At 42.5% G+C, this 23,319-nt stretch overlaps 1 protein-coding gene across 3 annotated transcripts in view; it reads left to right on the top strand.

Moving 5' to 3' along the window:
* The window catches only part of DNMBP (dynamin binding protein), a 144,674-nt gene that overhangs the window by 46,569 nt on the left and 74,786 nt on the right, over window positions 1-23,319 (top strand). For 2 of the 3 annotated variants that reach the window (XR_007145310.1, XM_047825116.1), the window contains exon 5: window positions 4,948-6,924. Coding sequence is in view for 2 of the 3 variants with exons in the window: in XM_047825116.1 (XP_047681072.1) it covers window positions 4,948-6,924 (1,977 nt within the window). In the remaining variant the exon portion in view is untranslated. Of the gene's footprint in view, window positions 1-4,947; window positions 6,925-21,945; window positions 23,295-23,319 lie in introns of those variants that run through there. The other variant, XM_047825117.1, reaches the window with a different exon arrangement.

The raw sequence follows: 23,319 nt of genomic DNA, 5'->3' as shown, positions 1-23,319 counted from the left end.
CTGAATAATATTACATTGTATATGTATGTATGTATACACACCACATCTTCTTTATCCATTCATCTATCAATGGACACTTGGGCTGATTCCGTAATTTGACCATTGTAAATAATGCTGCAATAAACATAGTGGTGCATGTATACCTTTGAATTAGTGTTTTTGTATTTTTTGGGTAAATACCCAGTAGTGTGATTAATGGATTATAGGATAGTTCTACTTTTAACATTTTGGATAAATTTATGTATAAATAACCTGACAAATGATATAATGCCCAGGCCATAGATTTGTGATGCCGTGTGTGTGACAGATGAGGGTAAGGTTCTCATATGGCTCATATGGAAATCTAAGTAAAACATGTGGTGAGTCTGCCTAAAGCACATAGTCTCCTGGGCATTGTGATTCAGGCTGGGGGCCAGGGGGACCTAATACTACGGAGTCAGACTACTTACATTTCAGATTCTAAGAAGGCTTGCGTTTGTTCTTACCATCTTATTCCTAATGCATTTCTTGTTCGAATTAAAAAATCAACCAGCAAACGTAAGCAGCCTGGCGGCTGGGATTATTTATGCATGAGTGAAAGGCTCAGGCTGACTCTAAGAGTCACCACCACACTTCCTATTTTTCTGTTTTTGAAATCTGGGCGCTCTGTTCCAGCAGTTCCTCATATTGTTGTTTCAGAAGGCTGGAAATGACCACCAGGAAGCCTCTTCCTCAGGACTCACCTGGGATGCCAGTGCAATAGCTGCACGACTCTTTCTGATGAAAATGAGAGACGGTGCAAAAACTCAGTAACAGCTACAAAATAAGGGTGTTGAGCAAAATTAAATCTAACATGCTTTTTGGGGTTTAAACTGTGATTCTTAAAAAAAATTCACCTTTTTGGGGGCACCTGGGTGGCTCAGTCAGTTGAGTGTCCAACTCTTGATTTCGGCTCAGGTCATGATCCCAGGGTTGTGGGATGGAGCCCCATGTCAGGCTCCATGTTTGAGTAAGCTTAAGATTCTTTCTTTCTCTCTTTCTCTCTGTCTCTCCCTCTCTCCCTCCTCTCCTGGTGCCCCTCTCCCCTGCTTGCACGCACTCTCTCTGTCTCTCAAAAAAAAAAAAAAAAAAAAAAAAAGATCTTTTTTTATATAAAAGTAGCCAACAGAATGACAGTCTGCCAGGTAATAAAGCTTATTGAAACAGTCACCCGGGTGAAAATAGGAAAAGCAAGCCCTATTATAAGGGTTTCATGGAGATCTGGCAACACAAGGAAAATATTGTAATTCTACAGTTTAGGAAAGCCAGTAGAGTGGGAGTTATGGCATGCCTTTATTCTTCTGATTCACCCAAAAGCCTCTTGTGCCTGGATAGTAGCCATGTCTCCGGTGAGTTTCTTCTGTGGTTCTGATGGATTAGCCTTAGAGGTAGTGGGGGAAAAATCATTTATAAAATTCTCAGGACCCCAAGCTCTAACCAATGGATAGTGAGCCATAAATTAAAGGAATATAGAAATATAGGACCAAGACCCTATATATTTTTTTCAGGAATATCTAAGTAAAACATCAAATCAGTGAAAATGTGTTGGGTGCCTACCACCAAGTACAAAATCTTAACATTGGGTCCTGTGTAGTATATAAAAATACAAGTGTCAAAATTAGTGATGTAAATGATAATTTCTTTACTAGGCTACAGATGGCCAAAGTGGATATGAGTTTCTAAGGTCTTTTAGAGAAGGATGCTAGGGTTTCAGACAGACAGTCTTGTTTGTATAGGAAATAATGAAAGTGTCCTTGTGTGGAATAGGGAGATAGTATTGTCTGGCTGGGGTGGAGGCAGGGAACGGGTTACGACTGGATGTGGGTGCCAGGTTGCACTAAGGTAAAAACATAAGAATAGTCTTTTAGTAGTTTAGTAACTAAACCTTTTTAGAGAGTTTAGAGCAAACTTATTTTTTATATATTTCAGATAATAAGAAATACTTTTAAATTTTATTTTATTGGTTTTTTTTTTTTATTGTAGAGAGAGAGGGAAGCATGAGCAGGGGTGAGGGGCAGAGGGAGAGAGAATCTTAAGCAGGCTTCACGCTCAGCCTGACGTGGGACTCGATACCACAACCCTGGGATCATGACCTGAGCAGAAATCAAGGGTCGGACGTTCAACTGACTGAGTCACTAGGTACCCCAAGAATAGGATTTTTAGAGAAGAATCCTATGGGAGTAGTAAGAAGCCTTCATGCCTCACAGGAAAAAATTGAGCGGGGGAGGGATATGATAAAACTGGTACGTTTATCATCTCAGTTTGGTTGGAAGAGACTGGAAAAGATGAAGTCTGGGACAAGGTTTAAGAGAGTGAGATGGCGAGAATTGGACCAGGGCAAGTAGTGAGTGGAAACACTATTTTGAAAGAAGGCATTAAAGGAAGAAAGGAAGGAAGCAGGCTGGAGCCAGTTTCAGAGGGAAGACAGGATTGATTTATTTGGGAGTTGGAGTTGCAGAATCATCAAATTGGACAACGAATGCTTGCTCTGGAAAGGCATTGTATCAGACTCAGGAAATACAAAAGAGAAGTGGTACCTGCCATTAAGGAACATGCCATTCACTTGGTGAGAAGATAGGACAGACTTAAATTTTTTTTTTCAAATCAAGAGAAGTTGAGTACCCTAAAAGATACCCTAAAGTTGATACCCTAGAAGATAATCTAGTTATAACATATGCTTGACTATAAAATAACTTATGTGACTTTGGTAGGTGTTTGCTGCCCTGGTCTTATTTTACTTGGGCTGCTTGCATCCCTTGATCACCTCTGCTGATGAAAGTAAAATTGACTAGGCATCCAGTAACAGGAAGATTTAAAAAGATTAAAACTGATAATCCACAAAATGAATAATTCATCATCAGATAATTAAGAGTTTGTTTTATAACAATTTATTACAAAACCATAGAGCAGTTCTTTAAGTTGGGGTGAATCCTCTAAGACTGAATTTTAATTTCATTTTTTTCCAGAAACACTGTGCCCCTATCCTTTCTTTACCTCACCTTCTTCAACAGTAAGACAGATAGACACGAACTGTTCAGTTTACATTTTGTGAAGTTAACCGAAACATTGATATTGGAACTATTTTCGAAACAAAAGTACCTATTGCTAGAACATGCTTTATTATGATGTATTTTCAGGATAAGAATAGTTCAAAAAGGCCTCTGGAGGATATAAATGAAGAATTTGTTGCCCACACCCTGTACCTCCAACAAAGAAACCATTCCTGAAGACTTGTTTTATTGTTCCATATTTGATATTAAATACGATTTAGCATGAGAGAGTAGATGCATTGGTTCAAAGGATTACAGTGGACATGTGTACACACACATACATATATTTTAAATGTTTTTATTTATTTTTGAGAGAGAGAGAGAAACAGACTGACAGAGCATGACCAGGAGAGGGGCAGAGAGAGAGGGAGACACAGAATCAGAAGCAGGCTCCAGGCTCTGAGCTGTCAGCACAGGGCCCGAACCCATGAACTGAGAGATCATGACCTGAGCTGAAACCAGACACTTAACTGAGCCACCCAGGCGCCCATTTATATTTATATTTATATTTATATTTATATATTTATATATAAAATATATACATGTATATTTTAATGTTTGTTTATTTTTTGAGAGAGAGAGAAAGTGTGTGCACAAGCAGAAGAGGGGCGGAGAGAGAGAGAGAGAGAGAGAGAGACCACACAATACAAAGCAGGCTCCAGGCTCTGAGCTGTCAGCACAGAGCCTGACGCAGGTCTCAAACTCACAAGCTCTGAGATCATGACCTGAGCCAAAGTTGAACACTTAATTGAGCCACCCAGGTGCCCCAGATATGTGTATATGTCTTTTTTTTTTCCTTTTTTTTTTTATTTTTATTTTTTCAATATATGAAATTTATTGTCAAATTGGTTTCCATACAACACCCAGTGCTCATCCCAAAAGGTGCCCTCCTCAATACCCATCACCCACCCTCCCCTCCCTCCCACCCCCCATCAACCGATATGTGTATATGTTTTATCATTTATAAACTAATCCAATGACACAGACTGTAAGAACACTGTTTAAAAGTAGTATTTTTCAACTTTTTGATCCTAGGAGCCCTTTTATACCCTTAACAGTTATTGAGACCCGAGGGAGCTCTTGCTTATGTGGGTTTATGATATTTGCAATATTAGCTATTAAAACAGAAAATTTAAAAACATTTATCAATTCATTTTTTAAAACCTATTATATATTAACATAAACAGCATATTTTTAATGAAAAATAGTTTTCCAAACAACAATTTTAATGAGAAGAGTGTCATTCGTTTACATTTTTGCAAATCTCTTTAATATTTGCTTTAATACAAGAAAGCTAGATTCTCATATTTATATTTACGTTCATTCTCATTGAACTGTGGTTTACTGAAGTATGTGAAGTATATGAAGAAAATATAGTTCTGACTTTACAGACTCTCCAAAAAGATCTTGGGGCTCCCCCAGGATTCCATGAACCACACATTGAAAACCACTTGTTTGCAGAAACGTGTACTATTTTGTCACTAAATTGTCAAAATTCACTAAATTCACTAAATTATCAAAAGTATTATGCCCTGTGTGGCTCAGTCGGTTAGGTGTCTGACTCTTGATTTTGACTCAGGTCATGATCTCACGGTTCATGAGATCAGGCCCTGCGTCAGACTCTGCTGACAGAGCTGAACCTGCTTGGGATTCTCCCTGTCCCTCTCTCTGCTTCTCACCCACTTACATACGTGTTCTTTTCTCTGTCTCTCTCAAAATAAGTAAATAAACATTTAAAAAAAAAAGTATTATGCCCTTAAAACTCCAGATGTGTATTTCCCTGAAACCGACATTTAAAACGATGAGTTGTACTATTAGTTATGTTAATACTCTTTTGGGGTGATGACTCAGGTCATTATCTTTGCTTCTCTTTCTTTAGGCGACCTAGTGATTCTCGATGGTGCTCCCACTGCCGGCTGGCTGCAGGGCCGAAGCTGCTGGGGCGCGCGGGGCTTCTTCCCGTCCTCGTGTGTCCGGGAGCTCTGCCTGTCCTCACGGAGCCAGCAGTGGCACTCGCAGAGTGCCTTGCTCCAGATTCCTGAGTACTCGATGGGACAAGCCCGGGCGCTGATGGGGCTTTCTGCCCAGCTGGATGAGGAGCTGGACTTCAGAGAAGGGGATGTGATTACCATTACTGGAGTTCCTGAACCAGGCTGGTTTGAGGGGGAATTAGATGGTCGAAGAGGCATTTTTCCAGAAGGTTTTGTAGAGCTTTTGGGGCCTCTGAGGACTGTGGATGAGTTGGTAAGTTCTGGAAATCACGACGATTGCATTATTAACGGTGAAGAAGACACCCCTACAGGAGAAGAGGAGAGGGAGCCCGAAGAGGATGAGGAGCAGCCAGGGACCTACGGAATTGCCCTCTACAGATTCCAAGCCCTGGAGCCAAATGAGTTGGATTTTGAGGTAGGTGATAAAATCCGAATTCTGGGGACGCTGGAAGATGGCTGGCTGGAAGGATCACTGAAGGGCAGGACAGGCATCTTTCCTTACCGATTTGTAAAGCTCTTTCCTAAAACAAGAGCAGAGGAGACCATGGATGTGCCAGAGGAAAGCAGCCCTGCTGAGATCCCTGACATTTCTCTGGATTGTTCTGAGAACTCCATAGTAGTAGAAGGAAGAAGACATGAAACTCTCGAATATAAAGCGGAGAAGTCCAACTGTGTTATTTCTGAAACATCTGCTTCTCCCCTGGAGCATCTGACTTTTGCTTATGAAGTAAACAAAAATTCTCATCAGGACGAGGGCACCTCAGGAGGGCCCCTGAGAAGCCCGGGCCTGGGGCACGAACAGCCTCTTGCCAAAGACTGTTTTGCAAAGGATCCTTCAGAGACAATCAATGGGGTTTCCTCTCAACCTCAGGTACCTTTTCGTCCCAGACTGCAGAAAAACCAGTATTATTCTCCAGTGGGAGGGAGCCTCCTAAGCTCAGAGCAGTATCCTGACCCTGTTCCCTTCGAAGCAAGGACTAAAGACTACTCCAGCCTACCTCCCAGAGGAATGCACTCCCCACCAAAAACCCTTCAGAAGCCAGTGCGACCTCCTCACAGTGGCACTAGTCTTTTTGCCCCTAGGGTAGTCAGACCCAGCCAGTTGAGCCCTCAGCTCCAGGGCATGGTAAGATGTGTTAAAAAGCCCCACACGCTCAAAGAAAATGCCTCTGGCTTTTGTTCTGGATCAGAGGTGAAGCCTGGTCTGCAAGATAAAGGGTTCGCAGTGGAAGCAATGACACTTGTGCAGGGAGAAGGCAGCACTGACCTGGATTCTAAGTTGACACAACAGCTGATAGAGTTTGAGAAGAGCTTGTCAGGACCCGGCACAGAACCAGATAAAATTTTGCGCCACTTTTCAATCCTGGACTTTAACTCCGAGAAGGACATTGTCCGAGGTTCCTCAAAGCTACTCAGCCAGCAGGAGCTGCCTGAGAGGAGAAAAGCCCTAAGGCCACCGCCACCGCGGCCCTCTGTTCCAGCGTCCACTTCTCCCCAGAGCCTGAAACCTGAACCTCCCTTGGCAGTGCGACCCTCTCGCCCAGCTCCCCTGCCTCCCCCAGCACAGCACAGAATGATATCCCCCAGGCTCCTAACCTGTCCCCATCCTAGCTGTGAGACCCCAGAAAAGGAAGGCCCTGAGAATATGGAACAGACTCCGGACCAAACTTCCCCGTGTCCGTTAGTACTGGTGAGGATTCAGGAAATGGAACAGGACTTGGATATGTGTAGCGGGGCTCAAGAAGAGCTAAACGTGACGGTGGAGGAGAAGCAAGATGAATCATTAAGGGCAGAGACCCTTGAGGACCTTGAGTTCTACGAGAGCAACATTGAAAGTCTGAATATGGAACTCCAGCAACTTAGAGGTGAGTGGTGAGGAAACAAAATGTACTCGCTTCTTGACATCCACAAGTCCGCGTTAACAGCCTCCCTGTGCTTTTTAAGGGAGATGTTACCGTCTTCGACAAAGAATGATTTGCTGTTTCTTTACCTAATTTCATATCACAATTCGACTGGTCTGTCTTGGTATATCCTATGACCACTCACTGTAGCTTCCTGAGTTCACTTGATGCCCAGATAAAGAAGCTCAAACCTCATTGATGTTCATGCCTCCTGTTCTGGTGTGGTATGCATAGCAGTCAGGCAGCTGGAAAGTCCCTTAACCAGGCTGTAGTGAGGACTAACGACTCCTAGGCTAAGATTCGTGAAAAACTGCATCTTATGTCTTTGTGGTTTAAGGAGTGGGTTTCAATAGTAACCATAAGTCCTAACATTTATTAACTTGTTCATAATAAGGACTGGTTACCATTTGCTTGCACAAATAATCTTCACAGCCACCCTAAAGGCACTGGGATAATTCATACGGCTGCTTTATAGATGAGAAAGGTAAGATTTGCAGAGATTAAGTAGTTTACCAAGGGAACTGGAAGCTCTTGTTTTTAACTACTGCAGTTCACTGCTTCCCACCTTGCACATTCAAATATTCAAATTCTGTCCCTTAATTTGGGGGTGACCAGCCTCGGGGACTCCATTTGTATTCACCAGACTCATGGGAGAAATAAATTATAAAGGAGAAGGAGAAAGGAAGTGAGGCACCAGCATTAGTCTAGGGCTCGAGGAGAACACGGCTGTGTCACTTCGGGCAGGTGTGCCAGAGAGCTCCGAACCCACGTGTCCTCAGGAAGGAAAATAATACAAAGTAATGCGTGGATGTAGGAATTGCAGGATACTGATTGAACTCCCAGCAGGAGAATGGTGGTCCAGAGAGGCTGGCTCAAGAAGGCGGGCCAAGTACACACGCTCACCTGCCCCTCTACTTTAGATCACTGCAAGCGACTGGAAAAATAAGTTCCAACAAGAAAGAGTATTATGGGAAGGCCAGAAGTGGAGTCATCTTCTGAGAGATGGAAAGCAGATGGTATTAAGGAGAGGAAACTTCTATCTAAACTATGCTTGGGAGAGGACCGCTATGCGAGCGCATTCAGGTCTGAGGGGACTGCAGCCTCAGAGGCGGGGCAGGGCCGGGGGGTGTCCTGGAGCAGATTTTGCTGTGAAGAATCAGGGAAGAACTAGGGCACTTGGGCTGAACAGGGGCGGCAGCAACAGTTACCCTCAAGGGGACTCGTGAGGATGAGCTCTTAGTCATGTCCTCAAGAAGGTGATCACTTAGGGGCACCTGGCTGGCTCAGTCGGTAGAGCATGCAACTCTTGGTCTTGGGTCATGAGTTTGAGCCCCACTTTGGGCATAGAGTTTACTTAAAATAATAAAGGGGACATTAAGAAAAAAAGTGATCATTTAATATGAGTACCTGAAGTCCTGGGGGGATTGCCAGATACCTGGATGGTTTCAGTGTGCCTGAAAAGGAGTTATAAGGGAATCTCAGTGCTACATCCCCAAAGCAATAGCAAGTTCCAGGATCTTCTACCACCTTCCAACTTGTAAGTTTTGAGATACACCTGTAAACTATTCTTGCATTAGATATACGGGTGGCTGAACAAAAGTGTCTCAAATTTCAGGTAGTGGGAATTTCTCAATAATGAGGCTTTTTAGGAGGGCTTGGCTGGCTCAGTGGGTCATGCAACTTTTGATCTTGGGGTTGTGAATTTGAGTCCCATGTTGAGTGCAGAGATTACTAAAAAGACATTTTTTTAAAAGTAATACTTTTTAGAATTAATTGTGTTCCACAGAAATGCTATGTCTTCTGTGCTTAAGGATCCCATGCAGTGTTTTTAAATGGATGTATAGATTAATGGACTGGTACTAAGTGATGAAATGGGTATTCTTTTTCCTTCAACTGACCTTCTTTTTTAGGACTAATTTAATAATTTAGCCAGTGTTCTTACCGTGCTTTTTTTTTTTAAGTGCTAAAAGTTTAATAATGTGATAGATCTACAGTGGGTGTGTACAGTCTTAATTAAAAAGATTTTTCTTCATTTGAATCTATCAACAGCATAGGCTATATTAATGTTAATTTTTTTTCAATAAGTATTATTTATGTCTATTGCTAATGTGATGAAATTATTCCTTGGAGTCACTAACAGTACTTCGTAAGGTCATCGTTTTCTGTTTTCATAAAAATGATATTCAGTAATATAGTCAGTACAGTGAAAAAGAAGGAAATCATCAGTTTGAGCACTAGGCTTTACTCTTCCAATGCTCTTGATACAGCATTCATCTAATTCTGATTGATATTATATTTAGTTGTTTCTATGCCTCCCAATGTGAATTTGAAACCTACTGAGAAGATATACTTTGTATTAGTGTATCATTTCCCACACCCCTGCCAGAGTATTCTGCAGGTAGTAGAGACCCATTAAATACTTGATAAATTGGATATAGTTTAACTGAATGAAATTAAGTTGAAGTTGCGTGTCTACTTCCCAGAGTTTTCATACATCTCCTACCTCTGTTTGTTACTTTGAATTTGGACCACTGTGGCTCTGGAGACTGTTGGAACAGAGATGCCAGTCCCCTTATCAGACACAGTTCATGGGTAGCAAAATAGTCCAGTGCTGTGTCAGACCCAAGGTAAGGTTCTTTGTTGTAGCTAGCTACACCTCCTTCTTAAGACTCTGGAATTATGGTGACATGAGGATTCATTTTGTAGAAGAAGCTCTATTTTTTTTTCAAATCTGAAATGTCATCTTTTATAGTTTTCTGTTTCCTGCAGGTAGCTTTCAGCTTGTTTTTTATTTTCTTTACATACGGTAAGCATAACTTTAGTATTAGAGTCTGCATATGATGATTCCAAGATATTATGTGTTAGTGGGGTTATTTTTGATGTTGCCTACTCCTCATTCATGTGGTCTAGACTCCTTATGTGTCTGATTATCTTTTACTGTGTGCTGGTCATAGTATTTGCAAAACGTTAAGACCTACAATGAAGGCACCTGATTCCAGAGAGGATTTGCATTTGTTTCTATCAGTTTTTTTGTGATCTGCTAATGTTCCCAAATTCCCAAAGGATAGTAATCCTTGGGATTCAAGAAAAAGAAACTGGAATCTCTGTTAATTCCTAAACTATAAATTATTCTGAATTTTAAACTATTTATTTACATGTTCTTAAATAATAATAGTAATACCATAATCATCTACAATGAATAATTTTTCTTTGTTAGGCTTATATTAAAAGTTTCAGAGATTATAATTTTCCTGTCTTATGCTAATACTAAAAGAGATTATTATATTATCATGGCACACACACATATACATATATAAGCAATGTGTGTGTGTGTGTGTGTGTGTGTGTGTGTGTGTATATATATATATATATATACACATACACATATATATATACATACATACATACATATATATATAAATGCATGGTTTGTAATGAACCAAATATTATGACAAGATTATGTATTTCTGTTTTTTTAAGATGTTTATTTTTTGAGAGAGCACAAGTGGGGCAAGGGCAGAGAGAGGGGGTAGAGGATCCAAAGTGGACTTTGCACTGACAGCACTGAGCCCCATGTGGGGCTTGAACTCACGAACCACGAGATCATGACCTGAGCCAAAGTCCAACTCTCAATTGACTGAGCTACCCAGGTGCCCCAACAAGATTATATATTTTAATAACATGTAAAAGTGTTCTCTACCTGATAATAGACTTTTTAAAGACTTTAAAGACTTTCTTACTTTTTAATTTAAAATAATTTTAGATCTGGGGCACCTGGGTGGCTCAGTCAGTTAAGCAGCCAACTTCAGCTCAGGTCATGATGTGTTTATGGGTTCAAGCCCTGTGTCAGGCTCTGTGCTGACAGCTCAGAGCCTGGAGCCTGCTTCGGATTCTGTGTTTCCCTCTCTCTCTGCCCCTCCCCGCTCACAATCTTTCTCTCTCTCTCAAAAATAAACATTAAAAAAATAAAATAATTTTAGATCTATAGGAAAGTTGCAAAAAATTAAAGTTCTCATATACCCTTCACTCAGCTTCCCCTTAACCTTCACATCTTGCATAACTATAGAATATTTATCAAAGTCAGAAAATTAACATGACAATAGGCAATTGAAAACATTAGAAGAGGGGAACATTAACATAAAATAAATTGTAAATAAAAATAATTTCAAAACTGTAAAGTAATACCACAAGTAATTAGTATTTAAAAGTTATTCTTAAAACAAGATTGTAAATACACAAAGCTTCATTTGCCCTGATCCTATTGATCATTGTTTTGTTAATATTCCAGGCATAAGAAAGAGTTTCCATCTTAGATTGATGTTGGTTGGATTATGAGTGTAGCTAAAAGCATCCTCAGGTGGGGCCATTAGGGTACATGTAAGTTCATTTTCTTTTTTTTTTAACAATGAAGTATTTTGTGTACTTGCTCTGATTTTGACTATGCCATTGAAATCAATATTGTTTTTGCTAATTCAAAATTTAGACAATATTTTTGCTAATTCAAAATTTAGACAAACTGGGTGGCTCAGTCGGTTAAGTGTCCGGCTTTGGCTCAGATCATGATCTCACTGTTCGTGAGTTTGAGCCCCATGTCAGGCTCTGAGCTATTAGTTCAGAGCCTGGAGCCTGCTTCAGATTCTGTGTCTCCCTCTCTCTCTGCCCCTCCCCTGTTCTTCTTCTGTCTCTCTCTGTCTCTCAAAAACTGAATTAAAAAAAAGTTTAAAAAAATTTAGACAATAAATTTTTAACTATTCATATCTGTAAAAAATTTTATTATTATAATTGATATACAACATTATATTAGTTTTAGGTGTACAACATAATAATTCAATATTAATATTCTCATGGTCTCTTTAATCTTCTGTTAAAATATTTATAAAGAACTATACCCTGTAGCAAATATTAAACCCTGAAGAATGCTGGGCAGTTTTGGGTGGTATTCAAATAATGGAACATTCACTGCTCTGAGCAAGATTTAACACTGCACAGAATCATTTGTCAGAGTTGCCAGTTTTGCTTCTAGAACTTGATATCACTTACAAAGTTTGTATGACATACACTGTACAAATAAGCTTATTAATATTTACTTGCAAGAATGACTCACTGTTAGCAGCACACAAGGCCATGAACACACACACTTGTAAACATAACATAGCAAGAACTACAAGCAAAACTAACTGATTAGATCCTGATCACTTTTCTGTGTACTCTTGTCTGGTCAACCTTAATCTTTCACTTTCTGTGTCAGTATTTTCTGTTCTTGCTTTCAACTTGACATCGGTAGATGCCAGTAATGTGTCTACCTTTATTATTAGGCTTTATTCGTAAAGAAGAATTATAGTATTTTCTCTTGTCTTCAAGATTTCTAGGCTGATTTTTCTTAGGATTCAGAGAGACCTATACATTTCTCAAGAAACACTGAGAAGCATTTTCCACATGGAAACATTAGTCCATCTCAGTTTGGTTCCTGAAATTAATTTCAAAGCTTAAAGTTCCATGGAAAACCAAGATATAGGAACCCCAACTGTAATTTTGCAAGAGGGCTGGTCCAATTCTGACTCACTCTCAGGGGTCCCTTGGGATCTTAGCTTATTTAGGGAAAAGGGCTGTTTTTAGATTTCTCGCCTTGGATAAGCTCTGGGCTTTGAGTTTTTGACCTTTTCTCCTCAGAGGACCATTGAAACAAAAGTTCCGTTTTCTGGAACTGGCAAGTGCTGTGGGGCAATGCCGCTTCTGTGGTTATTTGCTTGTCTGGATTCCAGTTTTCTTTTGGTTTTGGCCAGCATGCTACCATCTTGTCAGTGTATTGATAGTTTGGAGATTTTAAAAATATTTCCTCCAACTTTTTAAACTTGTTTTTTCCTGTGAGAGGATTGGTCCAAATAACCTAAACTTTAATTATTAGAAATTTGAAAGCCCAGGATTAGTTTTAGAGAAGCCAGTATTTGGCTCCAGCTGAGAATTTGGAGCTTTAAATTTGGAATTACCACGTAGAGTCAGAGTAGAATCAGAGTAGGAGGCATCTCTGATTATAGCACGTTGGGGAATGAAATGCCATTTTGCAGGCTTCAGGATGGGATTCAGTTCAGTCATTCATCCAGCAAATGTTTGTTATAGGTACTGTGCTAAGGGCAGGGTAATAAACACAGATGTGCTCTCTGCTCTCAGAGAGCTTCTGGTCAAATGAGTTGCTAGTTAATAAATTAAGGTACATATCTAAAACACAGTATCTTCAAATCTGATAAATAGGTTGACTTCCAGAGCAATGGAAAGATTTGGGGTTAATCCACAGACTTTCAGGTTTCCCAGTACATGTTACTTTTAGAACCCTGATTAGGACTACGTAATGTAGCCCTGAGAGAATCTTATTTTAGAATATCATAGTGTTTTCCTGTCTCTAGGAGAGGTTCACATGCCTCTCAATTTGACAAGTAATCAGGGTTGTACATTCATTTCTTTATTCAGCAAATATTTCTTAAGCACATACTAGGAGGCAGGCACTGGCTATCCATTGATTAATACGAAGGACATAGTCATAGTATTATTCATATTTGTGTATCTCTGAAACTCCAGTGATCATAGTGATGTTGACCTCTGTATGTAATCACACTGTTGAAGCCTTTGAACCATGGTCATAGTTACTTCAGTGTGAGTAAGGACCCCATTAGTTCTACGTCAGTGCAGGGAATGGTAAAGGGTAGAGTCAGCCTCTTCCATATTGGGAGCCTCGCTCCTAAACTTTTCTTCCCTTGAAGGTAATGTCAAGGGAATGTTGACCAGAGACTCTCAGGGTAATTTTAAAAGGCTGTTGCACATCAAATCAGAATGTGTTTCAAGAAAGTAACATTTTCAACAACATACTGAGATCTAAGACCCACTAAAGAGAGCCATTCATTTAATAAGTTAGAAAAGTACTGATATGGAAGAGTAATATCTTTATACTGAAGTGATCTACAATATTCTAGAAAGTATAGGGACACCTGGGTGGCTCAGTAGGTTTGGCATCTAACTTCGGCTCAGGTCATGATCTCACGGTTCGTGGGTTTGAGGCCTGCATCAGGTTCTGTGCTGACAGTTAAGAGCCTGGAGCTTGCTTCAGATTCTGTGTTTCCCTCTTTCTCTGCCCCTCCCCTGCTAACACTGTGTCTCTTTTTGTCTCTCAAAAATGAAAAAATGTTAAAAAAATTTTTTTAAATTTGAAAGTATAGTTTATTTCTACATCCAGAAGCTATTTATTATTCTGAAGACTCCTTGGCGTGCCTCAGTATTAAAAATTCTTTCTCAGGGTGCTGAGTGGCTCAGTAGGTTAAGTGTCTGACTTCAGCTCAGGTCATGATCTTATGGTTTGTGAGTTCAAGCCCCACATCAGGCTCTATGCTGAGTTCACTGGAGCCTGCTTTGGATTCTGTGTCTCCCTCTCTCTCTGCCCCTCCCTCACTCACACCGTGTGTGTGTGTGTGTGTGTGTGTGTGTGTGTGTGTGTGTCTCAAAAATAAAAACTAATAAATTTTTAAATAAAAAAATTATATTGAAAAAATAAAAATAAAATAAAAATTCTTTCTCAAACTAGTAAAACACAATGAGTTAAATAGCCAAAACATTTTGTGGTCTTTTAAGATGTAAAAGTTTATGTGAAAGGAATAATAATCTTTCTTTCTGATTTGTCAGTACATGAGAAAAAAAAGCAAGTATCTTTGACTTGTGGCATGTGGTTCAGGATGTTGGCTCAGTAAAAATTAGCTCGGTTACTTTAAATGGATTTTGTCTTGGTATAAAACAGCAACCAGTTAGAAGGCTTTAACGGTCTATGTTAATTCAGGACTGAAACTAGTTTTCCTTTTACAATAGGGGTTCAATGTGTGTCAAGAAATGTAGCTTGGAATGGTTGACTTAGTTATAATTAACCCATGAATCACTATTCTTTTTTTTTTTTTTTTTTAAGTTAGTTAAAGAATCTCTATTCCTAACTTTGTAGCATGGCTTTGTGAACATTTCCTCACGCTCAGCTCATGGCAGAGGGGAGGAGAAACTGGAATAGATCCAGGGATTTTAAGTATCGGTTTCAGATTTCACTGGGGCCTTGCAGGGATATAGTGAAAGGACCTGCCTCCCTCCTGCCAGCACAGACCCTTGGCCACAGTCATTCCTGCCACTGCACGGCCACCGAGTGTGTCATCTCCCAGCCTACACTTTGCCAGATGTAGCAAGCCCCAAGAGATGAGAAACTCCAGGGCAGTCATTTAATCTGCATATATTGAGCTCCTGCTGTATTCCAGGCAGTGCTCTGGAGTTAGGGCAGTGATCTCTGCCCTCATGGGGAGAGGCAAACAGTAAGTAGAAATATGAATATGTACTAGAAGGCAAAAGAAGCTATGGAATCAGGGAAGGCCTCACTGAAAAGTGACATTCGCGTGAAGATCTGAATGATTGTAGGGAGCCAGCCAAGCCATTTTTGGGGGGTGGGGAAATCGTCGCAGGCAGATGTGCAGCTAGTGTTTGAGGAACAGCAAGGAGGCCAATTCAGCTAGAGCTAAGGTGTGGGTTTTGTAGTTCATTGTTCAGAGTAAGACAAGCCACGGGAAGGTTTTGAGCAGGGGAGCAGTAAGATCTGGCGCATGTTATAGCGTCACTCTGGCTGCAGTGTGGAGGCCAAACAGAAAGATACAAGGGTAGGGGCACAGAGACCAGTTGGGAGGCTACTGCAGTGATGCTGCAGGCAAGAGGTGATGGCGGCCTGGACCGGGATGGTAGACTGGAGATGACACGGAGTGCGTGGTCCTGGGTATATTTTGAGTCTGAGCCTGTAGGATTTGCTGGTGGATTGGGTGTGAGGTGTGAGAGAACAAGAAGAGTCAAGGATGACCCCGTGGGTGAGCAACTGGAAGGGTTGGAGTTGCCAGTAATTTCTCAATTCATGGTGAAGACTGCAGGAGATGCTGGTTGGTGGGGGAGGTGGGACGGGACAGAGGTCAGGAGCTCTGTTTTGGTCATGTTGATGAGCCCATAAAACATCCGGGTAGAAGTATTGATTAGGCAAGTTTGATATACAGCCCAGAGTTCAGGGGAGGGGTAAGGGTTGGAGATGTACATTTGGGACAAATCAATTTTGACAGCCCATAAACTTTATTTAAAGCCACAACGTTTAATGAGATTACTTCTTTTTTTTTTTTTTTTTTTTTTTTTAACGTTTATTTATTTTTGGGACAGAGAGAGACAGAGCATGAACGAGGGAGGGGCAGAGAGAGAGGGAGACACAGAATCGGAAACAGGCTCCAGGCTCCGAGCCATCCGCCCAGAGCCCGACGCGGGGCTCAAACTCACAGACCGCGAGATCGTGACCTGGCTGAAGTCAGACGCTTAACCGACTGCGCCACCCAGGCGCCCCTAATGAGATTACTTCTTAAAAAAAAAGAAAAGAAAGAGTATAGATACACAGAAGTGGCCCAGGCACTGAACCTCACCATTAGCTGAAGGAAGTGAAAGACAGTGATCATAATTATAATTAATTGAGCACTTATTACTTGTCACACAGAGTGCTAGGTCTTTGACACACTTTCATGAATCCTCCATATTGTGCATATATGACAAATGAGAAAGCCCAGGTTGACCCAGACTGTCACAGTTAGTAAGTGGTAGGGCTGGGGTTCAAATTCAGGTCGGTTTCATTGCACAGCCTTCTGTGCCCTGTCACTGTGCCACACCATGATGTTGGCGTGTTTCAACTTGAGAGAGGGATGCTTGATCTCTGAGAGTGGGTGTAGGAAGCAGCACCTGAAAAACCCAGAAATTCAAGGGCTCACAGAGGAGGGATCCCAAAAGACCCTTGTCAACTTACTTCCAAAATAGTTTATTGTCAGGCATAGCATTTTTTAGTACTCTCATCTGTTGAAAACTATAAGAGAATATATGTATGTCTTGATATCTTTAAAAAAATACTTGACCCTTCTGCACAGATACACTTTTGGCTGCTTGCTTATCAGGAAGTCATACAGCTCTCCAACATGCTTACCCATTCATGCTAGCAACATCCCCACGCTGGTCGTTCGTCTCTCTGAGCCCTCACCTAACTCATAACCCTTTCAGTTCATCACGAGGTTATAAATTCTGAGACATCTTAAGTGCTTCTCACAGCCCTGTCTCATTGCGAATATTCACACCCTTCAGAGCATATCACATTTCCCCCCAAACACCTCTTATTTTCCAACACTCCAGCCCTTATTGCCTTTTACAGTGCTCCCAGAATCCTCTCTGCTTCTGCCTTCCCTCCTCCCAGTCAGTTGTTGCTTTTCATTAGTGCTTCATTTCTTCCTCTGCTGGGGAACTTAACCTTTAGATCTTAGGTGTCTTTCTTCTCCTTTATTTCCAGACCCTCTGTCCACACCACCAGAGGCTGTAGCACTGATGTCCTATGAGTAGCTTTAGCCGTAGTGGTCTCCTTTAAATTCTTCCTTTAGGCTGAGAGGCAGCGGCACTGAATAAGATTGGAAACCACATTTCCAGTCCTATCAGTGTTCCCTGCATTCCTGCCATGTGCTAGGTAATTGCATATCTAGGAGAAGCCCTGGGGCACACCAGTGTTTGGGAGTGTAGAAGACCAGGAAGGTGAACTAGCAAAGGAGAAGACGCAGATAGTCCAGTGAGTGGGACCGATCCATCGGAGTGATTGCGTTGCAGAAGCAGAGGGAGGGCCTTGTTGCTGGAACACAGTCTCTGAGGCGTTAGGGGGACTGGGATCCAGGGAACCAGCAGAGAGACTGGCCTGTTATCAGAGCTGCGACAGTTTCTCCATTTTAACAGGAGGGAAGGCAGAGTGTGTGGATACAGACACAGTAGGATGGTAGATTTGCTAGGGAAAGGATGAAGAAGCAGAAATAATTTATAAAGGAGGAAAAGAAAGGAAGTGAGGCACCAGCATTAGTCTAAGGCTCGCGGAGAACACAGCTGTGTCACTTCGGGCAGGTGTGCCAGAGAGCTCCGAACCCACGTGTCCTCAGGAAGGAAAATAATACAAAGTAATGCGTGGATGTAGGAATTGCAGGATACTGATTGAACTCCCAGCAGGAGAATGGTGGTCCGGAGAGGCTGGCTCAAGAAGGCGGGCCAAGTACACACGCTCACCTGCCCCTCTACTTTAGATCACTGCAAGCGACTGGAAAAATAAGTTCCAACAAGAAAGAGTATTATGGGAAGGCCAGAAGTGGAGTCATCTTCTGAGAGATGGGAAGCAGATGGTATTAAGGAGAGGAAACTTCTATCTAAACTATGCTCGGGAGAGGACCGCTATGCGAGCGCGTTCAGGTCTGAGGGGACTGCAGCCTCAGAGGCGGGGCAGGGCCGGGGGGTGTCCTGGAGCAGATTTTGCTGTGAAGGATCAGGGAAGAACTAGGGCACTTGGGCTGAACAGGGGCGGCAGCAACGGTTACCCTCAAGGGGACTCGTGAGGATGAGCTCTTAGGCATGTCCTCAAGAAGGTGATCACTTAGGGGCGCCCTCGCTGGCTCAGCCTGTTAAGCTTCCAACTTCAGCTCAGGTCATATCTCGTGGTTCGTGAGTTCAAGCCCCGCGTCAGTCTCTGTGTTCCGGCGCAAAGCCTGGAGCCTGCTTTAGATTCTGTGTCTCCCTCTCTCTCTCTTCCCCTCCTCTGCTCACACTCTGTCTCTCTCAAAAATAAATAAACATTTAAAAAACTAATGAAAAAAAAATTTTATGGTGATCATTTAATATGAGAAGTCCTAAAGTCCTGGGGGATTGCCAGATAGCTTGATGATTTCTGAGGACCTGAAGAGGGGCTGGAAGGGAATCTTGGCTCAGTGCTCCATCCCCAAAGCCACAGCAAGTTCCAGGCTCTTCCATGGCCTTCCATTACCTGTGACTTGGTTTGAGATACACTCGAGAACCATCCTTGCATTAGATATACAGGTGGCAGAACAAAAGTGTCTCAAGTTTCAGGTAGTGGGAATTTATCAATAATGAGGCTTTTTAGAATTATGTTCCACAGAAATGTCATGTCTTTTGTGCTTAAGATGAAAACATGACGAAACAAACTTGGAGAGCTTAAGTAACTTCCCCAAGATTCTACAGCTGGTGAGTGGCAAAGTCCAGACTCACACCCAGGGCTGGCAAAGCTGTGCTCTTAACCTCCAAGCTGTCCTGCTCTCTGCCTGGCATCTAGCACATGCCCCATAAATGCTGCAAACATCAGCTCCTCAAACCTGTCTGTACCTGCTGGGTAACCCATGTGCAGAGATGTGTTGAGGACTGAGACATAAGTTAGACATGGTCCTTGCCTCTAAGGAGCATTCAGTGTAATAAATGGAGTTACACATGCATAATAAAATAACGTAGGTGAAATGAGAGAGAGATTTGCTCAGTGCTCTGAAAAACAGCAAGAACTGTAGGAATCAGAGAACATCACTGGGGCACCCTTAGTGTGGAAGTGTTGGTCACCAGACGAGAGGCATGACCTGCATAGTTAACAGAGACATTAACAGAAGTGTAGGGAGGCATGTGTTCTTGCTGGTTCTTTTCTAGTCTCCTCCCTCTTCTTCCTTTACCCTTCTGGCACCTTCTCCCTCTTTCTGTCTCCTTCTAAATCCTGCTGCCTGTCTTCCCTCCTACCATTGAATATAGCAGTATTTCTGTCTACTGGGCGCGAGGGGTGCACAGATAGTCACTGCAGCTGATCGCCCCCACTCTGGTGACAAACAGCAAGCATCAGGGCCCTGTGGCACTTTAGGGCCTCCGTAATTTATCCTCTTTTATATCTTCTCTTGGTTGATGTACTAGGTGTGTTTCTTACAGTGCTATCTTTATCAAAGATACAAAGTAGCTAAAGGGAACTTTGTTTCCAGTAACAGTGTGGGAAAGATTAATCTTTATTTTCAGTATTTAAAAGTGTGCCTGGCTTACTTTATGTGCCAGTCTAGATGTGCACTGTGGTCAAATGGCGAGGAACGGCCCTGTGGTGGCCGGGTTGGGGGGTGGTGGCAGGGGGCACGGGCAGACTCCAGGACTGGAGGCACAGAGGGAATGTCAGGGGAAGGGAAGGGGCCAGTGTGAGCACACCTGCCTCAGAAGTGGCCACCTCTGACTTAGATCCTGATAGAGTTTACTTGTTCATTTGCTTGGTTTGAGGGAAATTAAGGTTTTCTAGTATGTTTTTGAGTATCCCTGTTCGTCTAGTGCCACGAAGTCAAACAGATCTGAGTTCAGATTGTGGCCCTGGCTGGTACCAGCTTATGTGACCAGGTTATTGAAACTCTGAGACTCTTTCTTTGTCAGCAGTAAAGTAAGGGTAATACAGTACCTCTTTGCAGGGTACTGAAGATAAAAAAAAAAAAAAAAAAATTTTTTTTTGTCAGCTTGCTAGCCCTCGCCCCGATTCTAGCACATTCTCACACTGAAAACACAGAAGCTTCCAGGGCTGCCGCTGCTACGGCTATTGGTTTGGAAGGTGTGAGGGAACAGAACAGAAACCTTCACATCAGAAGATTTGGCAATCCAGAGATTGCAGCCAAAGGGTGCATACTAGCGCCTTAGGTATTTGAGGAAAGGACAAACAAGTTGTGAGGAAAATGGAACATGGATTTTTTAAACTGAAGGAATCAGAGGTGTCATAGAGGTCAGTGGGCCTAGATGTCTACAGATGGGAACCTCGAGTGGTTCATCCAAGAGTAAACATCTAATTATTGACACAGCATCTAACCCTGGTCTCCTCACGGTTCTGTATACTGTTTCACAAATAGGGATTAGACAGTGGTTCAAGGAACCGTTCCTGGACGTTGATAGATGACCAGTTAGCTAAAACAATCATCTTACCAAAGCCTGTCTCTGAGCACAGTACTCTCCCTTGAATGAAGTAAATGGCATTCGGTCCCTTGGGATCTGCCCCAACCTACCGCTCCAGCCTTTTCTCTTACTACTTTTCTACGTATTCCATCCTCCAGACTGTTCCCCATCTCCTAGTCCTCCATATGTAGAAAGTCTGGGGAAATCCTGCTTGTGCTTAAAGGCACTGCTCAAATGCCGCCACTTCCATGATACCCTCCAGCTGCCCTGCCAGGGACTTTGCTTTGTTGCATTGCCCTTGTGTTTGTCATAGCACCTGTCACATTAGATCTTCTGTTGTGGGGTTGCTCCTGCATTGCAAGAGGCAGGGACTGAGTTGTTCACTTTTTCTCTCTTCAATACCTCACCTATAATAGGTGCCCATCTAATGTTTGTTGATCCACAGAGGTCTTTTTATAGGCACCTTTCTGCTTCCTAACCTTATTCCCCAGTTCCTGAATATTGCTGCATGATTGGATGGAGAAGAGATTTAGAAAATGGTTTTCATGCTTCTCTGGCATGGCACGTATCAAGGGAAGTGTGAAAAACATACTTAACTACATTCTTGTAGGGGACAGTTTTAAAATTACTCAGACACCAGATGAGAGTAAAAAGGAAGTTTTTTTTCTTCCTTTCAGTGGGATGCCCCATTGCGTCTGCAGGCAGGAGTTGAAACCACTTGCGATTTGAGTGTGTACTCACTAACTGGTAACCTGACTCCCATGAAAAGCAAAGCTCTCACAGGAGGAAGAGTTCTCTCTCTTAGGGAAACGGAGACCTGCAGAGTTTCAGATGTCTAAGGATTAGAAAGCTGAACTTGGAAGATGAGGAACAGAGGTCCAGTTTGAGCTGCACATGAAAACATTGTTTATACCCCTGGTTGATTACAGAAATATCTAAAGAGGCCAATGAGATTGATAGATGACCTTACCTTGGCTTTTAAAGGGGGCTGTTCTTGCTCACTCTGCTTTTTCTACAAAACCTTTAGAACAGCAGCATACTTCCACCTTCAGCACAGAAAGCAGCCAAGCCAGTTTGACCAGCTTGAGGGAAACACCAAACCAAGCTGCCAACTCCAATCACATGAACACTAGTTACTAATTATCTTCTGGCCTCTGTGGGGAAAGATATAGCAGCTCACTGATTGGATCCGAGGTTGAAATAACTCCACATTTCTCTGTGCTCCCAGCTGGAGGAGCAAGAAGAGTGAGTGTCTCGAGCACTTTGGGAGACATTTTCAGAAGGACGGATACAGCCTTGGGCTAAACCACACCTGTCCACATTTTAGCCCCACCCAGGCCCATGGAAGAGGGAAGCAAAACTCGAGTCTTTAAGTGCACTGAACATGTGTGAAACCCACAAAGTTAGAAAAGAAAGAGGAGCGGGCAGGAAAGGGCACTGGGGCTCCAGCTGGGAGTATGAAGATCACAGGAGTCTACAGAAGAGGGATCTTACAGGGCTGGATGGACTTTACAGAGAAGGCGCCTCGGATTCCAGAAACTGGACGTCAGGGCACAATCGGCCCTTCAGAAAAAGGCATTGTGGATACTGGGCTTTTGGGCAGAGTGAACCAAGTTCAGACCACGAGGAAGCAGAGGAAAGTGGAAAGGACTGTGTGGACTATGGAAGTGTGATTCAAGGCTGTGATGGTTACTGGAACTCAGGAGATGTAGATTATGGGAATCTGAGCCCCGAGACGAAGGATAATTGGCTTACAGGCAGCCCAGAAAGCTGGAAAGCTGAAGGATATAGGGAAACAAATGGCTACGTAGATGGTCAGAATCTGAACTGTAATCCTGAGGACTCTAAAGACACTGGACAACAGACTCGCCACAGTGGTTTGGATGATCCTGTGGGGAATGGTGGTCAACCTGAAAAGTGGCACGTGGACCACAGGAATTTTAATTATAATGCTGAGGATTGTAAAGAAACTAATATTTATTGTAGAAACCGCAGCAATTTATGTCAGGTTCCTGGGAATTATATTAATGGTCAGTCTGTGGACTTCCCAGATTTGAATGGTGTCAGTGAAGGTAAAGAATTTGCCGAATACTATGAAGGGGACAAAGGTGTGTGTCAAAATGATAAAATCTATCCCAAAACAAAGACTCCTGTCGTGGATCAGAGTGACTTTGATACAGAAAATAAAGGCCACGACACTCTATTTGCAAACTGTGAGTATAAATTTCAGAATTACAGAGAAACAGATTCTGCCCATCAGATGAAGGATTTGGAGGACAGTGGCATGGACAGAGCAGGAATGATGGCCCTTGGGAGCAGAGGGATCTTCCCGGATGGTCTGCGGAATCAGTGGACGAGAGGGGCTCGGGGAGAACACCATAGCGGCATTCCGCAGGGCCCTTCCTTAGGAAAGAATACCTGGCATTTAGAGGCCGAGAGAAAGACAAATGGCCCTGAGACTTGGAAAAGGAATAGTCGCTACCGCCGCACAGCACCCAGCACCCTGAGACGCTCAGAATTTGTGCAAAACAGGAAGAAAACTCAAGGTACGAACTCAGCCAGCCTTATTAG

The sequence above is a fragment of the Prionailurus viverrinus genome, chromosome D2 (genome assembly GCF_022837055.1).
Source record: "Prionailurus viverrinus isolate Anna chromosome D2, UM_Priviv_1.0, whole genome shotgun sequence".
Classification (NCBI taxonomy): domain Eukaryota; kingdom Metazoa; phylum Chordata; class Mammalia; order Carnivora; family Felidae; genus Prionailurus; species Prionailurus viverrinus.
Note: the sequence above shows the minus strand (reverse complement) of the source record. Positions and strands in the feature narration are given on the sequence as shown.